This window comes from Glandiceps talaboti, chromosome 16 (genome assembly GCF_964340395.1).
Source record: "Glandiceps talaboti chromosome 16, keGlaTala1.1, whole genome shotgun sequence".
NCBI lineage: Eukaryota > Metazoa > Hemichordata > Enteropneusta > Spengelidae > Glandiceps > Glandiceps talaboti.
In genome coordinates, this window is record NC_135564.1 from 21,424,902 (window position 1) to 21,436,385 (window position 11,484).

General features: G+C 36.5%; 1 protein-coding gene across 1 annotated transcript in view; it reads right to left on the reverse strand.

The window, feature by feature from the left end:
• The window catches only part of LOC144447015 (dual 3',5'-cyclic-AMP and -GMP phosphodiesterase 11A-like), a 33,975-nt gene extending 26,758 nt beyond the window's left edge, over positions 1–7,217 (reverse strand). The window contains exon 1 of the mRNA XM_078136874.1: positions 6,259–7,217. Within this exon, the coding sequence (XP_077993000.1) occupies positions 6,259–7,176 (918 nt within the window). The 5' untranslated portion in view covers positions 7,177–7,217. The remainder of the gene's footprint in view (positions 1–6,258) is intronic.
• Positions 7,218–11,484: the final 4,267 nt, after the last annotated feature.

The following is an 11,484-nucleotide window of genomic DNA, read 5'->3' on the forward strand; positions in this document are numbered from 1 at the left end:
ATGCACTAAGTAACCGGGGTACAAGATAAATGCCATCCGGGCAATACATGCCTCCTACGGTGGGGCTGGGGAGAAATTGGGGCATGAAAAAAATTCAGAGATGAAAGGGGGGGGGGGCAAGAAAATTCCGATTGTCTGAAAAGGGGCCTCAAAATATTTTGCTCATGATTTGAACAAACTTCAGGAGCGGTCGTTTACAGAGTATATTCAAAAAATTCTCGCAGTAACTTCTAAAACCTATCTTCAGTAATGAGGTGGGTGACAGCCATGCTAATGTATTTTGTGCATGCCCTCTCCCTCCCTACCTCCTCCCCCCTCCCCCCCCTCTCTCTCTCTCTCTCTCTCTCTCTCTCTCTCTCTCTCTCTCTCTCTCTCTCTCTCTCTCTCTCTCTCATGCCCCTAACTAGCCTCCTATATGTCCTTATTGTCAAAAGAAAGTGCTAACCGTGGAAGGGGACACCCAACATCAGGACTGAAAGAGAAAACCCTGCTGGATAAGTATTTCCAAGTACAGGTTACAGCCCAATGTGAGACTTTATTTACAAAGCCCACATCTATTTGTAGTCTCATCGTTATGTATGGACGCTGTTGTTGATTTCCACAGAGAGTTAAATGTAGTGTACCACACTTAACATCTCTGAAGTAGAGGGAGGGGGTACTGTAATATAACATATATGTATAGCTGGGGTCTACAAAAATTCTTGGGTTCATATCGGGGAGGCCATGAAATTATTTTGAGAGTGCGAATAATTTCACCTCAGCCCCCCCCCCCCCCCCCCGCCGTAAATTCGTAACATAGATAGATTAGATAGATACCTACCTACCTACCGACAGACAGACATACATACATACATACATACATACATACATACATACATACATACATACATACATACATACATGCGAAATTTTTATATATTATTTTACTATTTGCAATGGGAAGCAAGCAGAATGACAACTGTTCTAATTATCAAACATCATATAGCATAGCATAGGTATGCTTGGATTGATATCAATTAAATCAATGAACATTTGAATGCTATTTAATGCTAGAGTTCAGTAAGCTGCACTGCTTTTCTTATTGGATTAACCTTTGTTGTATAGAAAGTATATAGAAAAAGGAAATCAGATTCATCTTACTTAATAATTTCATCTTTCTTTAGGTTGTGAGATACATACATTCAATGTAATTGCAACGTTAAATAGTCACATACAGCGTGATTTACGTTTTGTAAAACCAATCACGGATAAATTGTCATTTCACCTAAAGACAGCACTGTCACGCGATGATATTGTACAAGGCAGTCAGCACGAATTCCTCTAGAGTAGTTTAATCGAACGATGTTCTTCAATTACATCCATTCAATCCATTCAGTAATCTGTGCAGGTTCTCTTATTCAACCGACCCTAGACGTTTGCAGCTGTTAGCATTTGACGTGTGATAACAGAGGTCACATCTAACAAATGGCGAATGCATTCAACGTGTTTCTCTCCAGAACCACATAATAATATGCATGAACTGACAATCTTGCTATTCGGCGTTATCAGTCAAATTAATCAATTATTCTATATAGATATGGATTATGACTTAACATATTTCCTAAGGAAATATACTAATCAAATAAAACACTTTAGCAGAATACATTTTGTACATTCAGATTTCGTGAACAATTAAAAGTTATTTACTGATTGCAGTGACCGACAAAATGTGCAAGGACTTTTGGGAAAGATAATAATGGTGACGGAAGTACAGTTAATACCACGCCTAATACGCAGTAGACATATTCCGAAGAAAAGGAATTACTCGTAAATTTGTCTTCAATCATAGTGCTTCGCTTTCAATATATGACAATCCTGTAGGATTGTCTTGATAGAGTTAGATATCACGATATGACCTGCCAGTTTATCACGTATAATTGAGAAGACAGGAGGTAAAGAGATATTTAATATTTTGCTCATATGTCTGTTTTACCACGCGAAAACCAAGTTGTGTGCGTTCGAACAGAAGATATTGGATTTCTACGTCATAATGAACGTCATTAGTTCTAGGTTCTCAAAATATATTCAAAATCGCAATTATTGTCGTTATTTCTTAATTATTCAATATTTTATAGTTATAATTCTCCAATATTTATCGTCATTCTGTCGGAAATACACTGGGATTTTGTTACTAATCGTCCTCGACTCGTAGTGAAAAGGTCCCATACGCCTGTCCATCAAATAGGGAGTTATGCATAACAGACAACTACATGTTTTACAAAGATGAATCTCTGATATTAATCTAATAAAAAGAGGCTGTTTTCATTTCTCACTGACTGTAGACAAAAGAGTGTGACAACCTAAAAAAATAAACTGGTCTGCTCTTACATAGGTGGACATTCCATGATTGGAGATTATATTAAGTGTTGCAAATTAACAGGAATTGAATTTAGCTAAAGTGCAAGAGCCTAGTGATTGCATACATCTCAACTTGGAAATCATTAACGTCTAAAGAAGGATCGTAAATGGGATCTACATGTCAGATACCTAATAAGACTTGATGTATTTTACACAGTGTAAAACATACAGACGCTAGAATGGTTAATTATACCATAAATACGCACCGTGTGAACGTTTAAATTCTGCCATTCAAACCACGTCACCGTATAGGGGTTTTAGGTTTGTTTGGAACTTTTTCTTGTTTAATTCTTGTGCGTTCAGAGGATCAGTTTCCCACTTCATTCCAATGTGGAAGTAATGGTTAAAAGAAAGCTTACCAGAGAACGAAGATACTCTCAAACTCTGACTTTACATATTTAGATGTTTCGTCTTTAGGCAAGGTTTGGATGCAATTTACACAAGAACGAGAACGATACTGTTGTTCGCGAACACAAAACAAATACTCGGATGAATGGACCAAACTGACATACTGCTTTCTCATTAATAAAACTCGTGTGACTGTATATATATAAAATGTTCCAAATGATCAAATGTACTTCCATTTCAGTAGTGAATGCAACCCTTCAACCAAGTTAGCAGGTGCTAGCCTTGTCACGCGATATGTCTCAATTCATTTTCTGTAGGAAGTATCACCGCCATTTAAAACGTCACTGCTGTGTGCCTACAAGAATATGAATGTCAATGCATCGTGTATGCTAGAAACGCAAACTTAGTTATAAGTGGCGCTGCTTATACACTGATAGTACAGGGTTAGACAAATACGTCACCCTACTCTACAGTTTGATGAGTATCAGACGCTGACAAGTCTCTGTCGTAAGCTCTACTGTATGAATTCCGAAAAAGTTGCCCGTTGAAGGATCACAACTTCGAGGTTCAATGTCCCTATGCAATATTATATTATATCTAAACCAAATCGACAGGTCATTGAACTCATCACCATTTACCTTCAGTACACAACCAGAATCCGATCATATCATAACATGTCATTGCATAGGACTTATTTTATGGGTCTATACAAATTTAAACATTTATACATTTGTTAGACCTGAGAAGGTTAATACATCCCCGGAGGCTTATCTAGCATAGGTTTTAAATAGATAATCCTTACTTTCCGACATAAAACATGATAATCCTTACTTTCCGACATAAAACATGATAATCCTTACTTTCCGACATAAAACATGATAATCCTTACTTTCCGACATAAAACATGATATCCAGACTGCGCTGTATTAGAAACCTGAATAATTTTAGCATTTGAATATATTTCAAATATGGAAATAAAAAAGATGTATTGCGAATAAATTACAAACTCCTGATAATGATACGATAAATATTACTTTTGTACTCGACCGTTTTAAGCACCGTACAACCATCTGTTAAAGGCAACAAGTTCAATTTGTAACTGTTATAAATACAGTGTCGACAAGCGAACTGTGCCGTTTGTTCTGTAGATATAGTTGCCAATGTATACTTCTAACACCATAGTAATTTGTAAACGAACAATATAGCTTGTAAAGGTCCTTGCGAATCATCAATTTTCTTTAAGTCTGATTTTTTTGTCGGTATCAATCCAGTTCGTAATATAAATATAAATGTTGACCACACGACTCTAAGTCATGATTGATGATATTGATTCAATTAGAATAGATTTATTTAGATTCAACTATTCTAAAATTGTATCCTTTCACCATTTACTTTAATTATGACTGTATACGTAGATATAAATATTCCAAGTTAATACATTCAATAATTAATTCACTATACATAATACAAACCTTCAGGATTTTAACATGGAAATTGTTTGAGGAGGGTGAAGTAACACTGGTTTGTTATTTCCAATGAATAATTACCCTGAAGGCTATATATAACATGTATCAATGTCACACGATTTTCAAAATACATGGGATTATTAGATTGACAGTCTATAACATTCAGAATTCGTTTGGATTTATAATGGAAACCACCGAAAGAAATATGACTTTGTACAAAGTTAAATTACGTCTCCGAGTTCACAAAGTTGATACGGTTGACTCAAAAATTGAATATTTCAATGAACTGAATAGACCTGAAGCGCCTACTAACAACACTACTACTTGGAAATCCTAGTCTGTTGGTGAAATCATCCACTACCTATGCATACTAACCACACAAAGTTACACTACACTGCTGTTCACTAACTCACTACATGACATTTCACTATTCTGCACTATAATCAGCTGTCATGCAGTGTATTACAATAATATTACTATATCATATCACTGTACTGTTCTGCACTTCACTACACTATGCTCCATTTATAAAATATTCCAATGTAGTCCACCACACTACACTACATTACCATACACTGCACTACACTATGTTTTGCTGCAGCACTGAATTTTACTAAAGTGACTGCACTGTACTTCACTACATTGTACTTTGCTATTCCGCTTCATACTTTGCTTTAAATGCAGTTATACTGCTCGTCGATTCATTACTGCACTGCACCGCACTACACTACACTACACTACACTATACACTACACTACACTACACTACTCTGCACCACACCACACTATAGTTGAACGCTGACAATACAACAGAACGCCGAACTGAATTAAAGCGCAACTACATACAACTAAAGGGTTTTCTCTCTACTCAACTACGCCAATCGTTTTCATATGTGCAATTTTCTCCATTCAAGAGTTACTCTCGAAACGGGTGGTATTACAGGGAAACACCCCCCCCCCCCTCCGGGAATTTCGTAAACTTTGAGTTCAGCTCTGCTCTTGAAAGTAAGGTCATGAGGTCACATCACATAAATATCGCGGGACTGAAATCAAAATTAAATTTCATATAACATTGACCTAACAGTGGTCAAATGTTGTGTCACGGGAGTCAGGAGATATCACGTATATGCATTAGATTAACAATAAATACCTATTACCGTCAGATAAATATTTTCACATATATATTGTTCGTCTAATGCATATGCATATCTGCTAGCCCCCCCCCCCTCCCCCATGAGGCAAAGCTGGACCACTATTAGTGATAATGCGACGAAAAAAACAGTTTTTGAATTTGATGTTTCTTGGCAATCGCGCTAAATTTATGTGACATGAAATCATGAAATAACTTCAGAACCAAAGGTTTATAAGCATACCTCTATATCTTGGAGTGGCGTCCCCATTTAAGGTTGAAAGATATTTAAATTAAAATTTAGGGGTTAAATATCACACAATCGTTTACATAGGCTTACATTTCGAAGTCCGACTATTATACAAAACTTTGTGATAAACTGCCCAATCTAACACCTACTCAAGTGATGACTTTAGTGAATTACGAAATAGAACACGCTTTTTCATTACAGGATAATCACGTAATTTATATCGACACAGTGGTTTCAATAATGACTTTAGGCCAATGATATGCCATTGGTGTTGACTATATTGTAAAAGTGAGACCATTAACGCTAAATCTAACTTTTATAGCGTGAATTATTATGTAATCAAACTATCACCATTTGGCAATGTGGTTATAAGAGTAAAAATAAAAGCATATATTGCTTTACATGCATGTCATCAACTGATAAAATATTGACATTTCATTAAAGGGCCACATATTACTATCTTATTAATGATGTCCACTGTAGTCCATAATAACCATGCGCATGACTGCATTAGATGCTAATTTTTAGACAAGTAACAAGGAGATTGTGGATAAAGTCATGCCAAAACATAATTCTAATGTATACATGCTGGCTGCCTATTATAATGAAACTGAGTCCACTAATAGAAATTAATTCCGAATAACAAATATGGACGTCTCAATATCTTACCTTCTCTGTGTTAGGTATGTTAGTCCCTTTCCCTGATTCAGCAACACGCCCAACTACTCCTTCACCAAAAGGAATTTGTACGGCTGCATTGATATCGCGTTCAATATCCACTCTACCAGAGAAAAATGAGGGAGAGTCAGGATTTGATCCCGGGTTGTGTGACACTAACACTTCCTTACCCTTTGGTCCTTCAACAAGAAATAGGCAGCTCTGTTCTGCATCTACAAGCAACGTAACGTCCGTAATAATTCTTGATGTTAGTCTCCTAAGATCCAAATCGTGAGAAATGTCTTTGACAATTTCAAGAAAGAAATCCCTTTCATTCTTAGATTTCAATTCCAATTTCCGTTCTCTGTCCAAAGTGGTGTGCTGTGGTAGTCGCACCTTTGATTCCAACAGAACACTTAGTGAGTGTATTGGGGGTAGGGAGGATGCCCTGCGGAGCGGGTAACGTTTTGACGAGCTGTACTCAGATTGCATGGCAGGTTCACTTGCATGCAAGTAACTCTTGGCTTTAGATCTGGCAAAGTCTTGTCTGAGAAATTGTTTTGATTGAGACCTCTTCCTGGGTGTGGTAGGAGTCCCATCATTAGACGATGAGGCGTCCCCATTTTTTTTACCACTGTCTCTCCTTTCCCGTTTCCTTTCCCGTTCCTCAGACCTTGAATACGTAATCGTTGATCTTTGAATTGAAACCTTATTCCTTCTCCTTTGCGAGTACTTTTCCATCATACGCGGATTTGCATCAAGTAAGTCCTCCAGGCGATCTGGGTTCCCTTCCAGGAGACCGCTCAGTTTCGCCGGGTTTTTCTGGAGCCATTTCCCAACGGCAGAAGGATTATCATCCAACCATCCTTCCAAGAACGATGGATGACTGTCTAGCCATTTACTGATCTGTGCGCTGGATAGTCCTGCCATTACAGGGCGAAATATTGCCGACTCGATCCAGGAGACTTAAAACAATATCACAATTTGTTGCATGGTTAGACAGACAGAACTCTTCAGATATACAACATTTCCTGTATTTGTAATAGTATGACGTCGACGTTATAGTCCCACATACTACGCCCGACTGACCGAAGCATCCCAGTGGTTCATATCATTTGAGAGGGATGTGTGTCCTCTAGGCACTATATATAGTTTCATTAGCTACTCACTGTCTATTATTCCGACAGCCCTTCCTTAATACCACGCATATACTCACTCAAATGACGTTGATTTTAATTCATTCTGTGTTCCCTGGCATGATAGCATCCTTCCCGAGTGACCGTTAATTCGTATACTTGCTTGCCGTGAATTGTCTTCTATCACCTGTGTGTCTTCTTTGTATAACACTGAAGCAGTATCTGAGTGGTGTTTCCAACCTTGTGAAGAATAATCACAGTCAATACAGTAACACAATCATAGATATACGCAATATCCCACACTCGGCATCAGCATCTACCGCAAAAACTACTGTGATAAGGATACTTTTATCGCGTAGACGTATTCTAAATTTCTGTCTGTGATTACAACAGTGAGGCGTTTGTCAACTACGTAACAACTGAGATCCACACATTACACATAAGTGCATGTCTTCCATACAAATCGAGTCTTTGTAGGCGCAATGTATTGACCTTGTGTTGCCTTCGCAGTGATAAGGTTTCTATAGTGATCGTAGAGAGTGCTAGCCAATGTACTGTGCCAAACGTTAAATAACGCCGTAATGATTGGTTCTACCGGTAAAAGGTCAATGGAAAGCCGATTTCCACAACAGCTGTGTTAATCCAGTCTGTATTCAATGTATTGCATATTTAAACACTTGTTTCCATTCCCCAATCTGTACCGCATCGTTGCATTATACAATCTTCCCTTTTGCTGTAAACAAAACAAATCATTCATTCCGTTACTCTGAGATGTTTCAACATGCGAAGTCACATGACCTAGCTGAGCAATGTAATATATACGATATGATCAGTACAAACACGATACACGTACATGTACTTTTAAACTCAAAGTTCATTAGTGACGTCAAAATTGTAAATGTCATGCTATTTTTTCACAGATTCGACGACATATTTGAATTTTTAACGGCATTTTATGAGGATTTTTGAATACATTTATCACGGTGTATGGTTGTCGTTGATAATGCCAGCATATGTGCAAAACTAGCCCGAAATTGAAGACTTAAGCTTGCTGTACTTTTACTTTCTGTGCATATTTAAGTGTCATAAATGTTCTATTATGACAAGACAATAAAAGAGAACCCGCGGAGAAAACACAATCTTAAATATTCATATTTTGATCCAATACTATATTAGTACACAGCAATGATTTGATGTTGTTAAGAGCCTTCCATGGATACATCACAAACTAGTATAATGCTTGTAATGTTCCACTTGAAGGGGGTGTACTACACAGTTGTAATAGCATTCCTTTTTCTAATTGATACCTTTCAATCCATGACTGTGCTATCATGGAGGTTATTGTGGATCGGAAAAACTAGGCTATCGCCATGTGAACGTCAGAAAATGGTCTAGAAATATGTATATAGACAGATAAATATCATACAGGGGGTCTAAGATTCTGAGAAGTCTACCTTTGCCATGTTAATGGCCTCTACACATCGTCTTCCACACAGTAAGATATAAGGAGATCTACATGTAACCAACTGTGAAGTCTTCTCTTATTGGAGTAATATTGAAAGTTTTTATCCACTAACATCAAATATATTAAGACCTGAAGCTAAACCATGTCTTAAATATCATATATTATTGAAGAAAATACATAATTGATGAAATATGAAACTAAGTATAAGACAGAGAATAACCTGATATTGTGACTGATCATGAGTTCAAATGTTGCGTCACTTATTGGTACTTCTCAAATTGCTGGTTTCATTAAATTTACGATTAAAATATGTATTATTATACACGATATATTCAGCTATGTGACATCAAATAAAAACACATCGGGGTTGATTAGTTTCCAAATTATTGGCCATGGTCATGTAAAATTAGTTGTGCCATACACGATTCTGATGACTACTTTGTTTTGTAAGATTAGAGTGTGTTGTTGTTGTTGTTGTTTATCAATTCTTTGCTATTCTATGAAACACGTCACATTAGGTTTAGTAACTGAGAGAGTTCTCCCAAAGTATTCAGATAACATTCTATGAAAAACGATTTACATTACGCTGTGTTTGGAGAGCGATGAATTAGAAGACAAAAATGTGTTTGCATGTAAAGCTTCTAGGTATGTAAATACCCACTCACCCCTCTGACACTATAAATACTGGTAAATGCTTATAAATACAGTTTAGCAAACGAAAAGAAATGATAATGGTTTGTTTCTGATAACATGGTTTCAGAATATAGGGTAGGTTGGTCGGATTTTATTTTATTTTATCTTTTTTTTAAAAACAAACAAAATGTTGGTCAGAATACCCCTTCTGTGATAGTTTGATGAAATATGTACAGACATCACTGGGGAAAGAAAACAGACATACATGAAGGTCAAGAAGACAAAGAATTTATTCTTTTTGTTTTAAATTTTTAAAGTTTAGGGTCGGCGGCTCAAACTAGGGTCGGTCAGGTTATCGAAAACACACAATTATTTAATTTGTCTGATGTATGTGTATTGTGTAAACGTGATTTAAACGACTAAGATGGTGCTCGAGTTACAAAACATGCTAATTTGTACATTAGAAAACAATCCATCAATGTCACTGCCTCACTATACTGGGAACTGTATGACTGAAATTGAAATCTAAGACGAGCTGAAAATCAGAAAGGCCACATAGGATTGAAATAATGCAGCATGGTAAGTAATGGTCACGTGACAAATTGATTTCTATATAAACATAGACTTGACCAAGAGACTCGTATTAGTCATCCAACAATCGTTCCATCACTACAGGGATACATAATTCACATCTATAGTTCCATATATGTACCGAAGCGTGTGGTACTAACATTAATGAATTTTGATGATGAAATGATAAGGCACTGCAATTAACTCAATCCTAATCTGCCCCTTGGCTTTTTTCGACATTGATAAATGACAAAAGCCTTGAGACTGTATGTATAATGTTATTAAACTGACTATACTTATTGCAGATACGCACTTCCTGATTCATACCTATTTTGTATGTATATAGTCGGTGTGATAGCGTTGGGGGTATATTGCCTAAAACGTAATTTCAGGGTGAGTTGATTTAATTTTGTGTTCGACATTGGTTGATAACCTTGTATGAGCGAGCGATCGAGTAAGTGTGTGTGTGTGTGTGTGTGTGTGTGTGTGTGTGTGTGTGGGTGGGTTGGTGGGTGGATGATATTTAGCATTGTGCGTGTTTTAAATCGTTTGATGTGTCACATTAATTTTACCCCTTGCTTTTACATTTCACTTGCATTTTCTTTCCAATGTTTTATTCAATTGTTTGTTTTTTCTAATGTCTAGTTTTCAATTTATTCATCTCTTTTTGTAAGTGCACGTGGACAGCCAATTCCAATGCATATTTATGCAAATTGCAATGAAGTGATAGTATTATCAATTTGATTGCTTGATATATAATACACATACACATGTTGCAGAGAGGAATTAGGGAATAAACAGGAGGCAATTAGGAATCGTAGATAGAAATAGAGTCTGGACACATAATTGGACGTCCGTGTTCTATGTCGGTTTAGAACTATAATTATTCCTACATTAGATATAAAATAGTCAAGACTTTCGTTGGAAATCCTCAACACAAACCTAATCTTGGAATTACACAAATGATGACGGCAACTAAAATATTGTTTATCAATTACAATTATTCGATTTCATCTCGTGATGCCAGTATTTCCTTATTTAATATTTGCACGTACTAAAGCTATACAAATACATGTGTGGGAATAGAATAACTATTAGTACCTTTATAGATCAGAAATCGATTACCACTACAAGGTCTTTATGGTGAACCTAATCCTAGACGAAACATGCATCGTTGAAAGTAGCTGTAATCCGTCATGGTTTGTGCAGACTGTGATGTTTATGAACTTATACATAACTACATTCCAGCTTAGCATTCCAAATTACTGTGATGTTTATGTTCTTATACATGACTACATTCCAGCTTAGTATTCCAAATTACTGTGATGTTTATGTTCTTATACATGACTACATTCCAGCTTAGCATTCCAAATTACTGTGATGTTTATGTTCTTATACATGACTACATTCCAGCTTAGCATTCCAAATTACTGT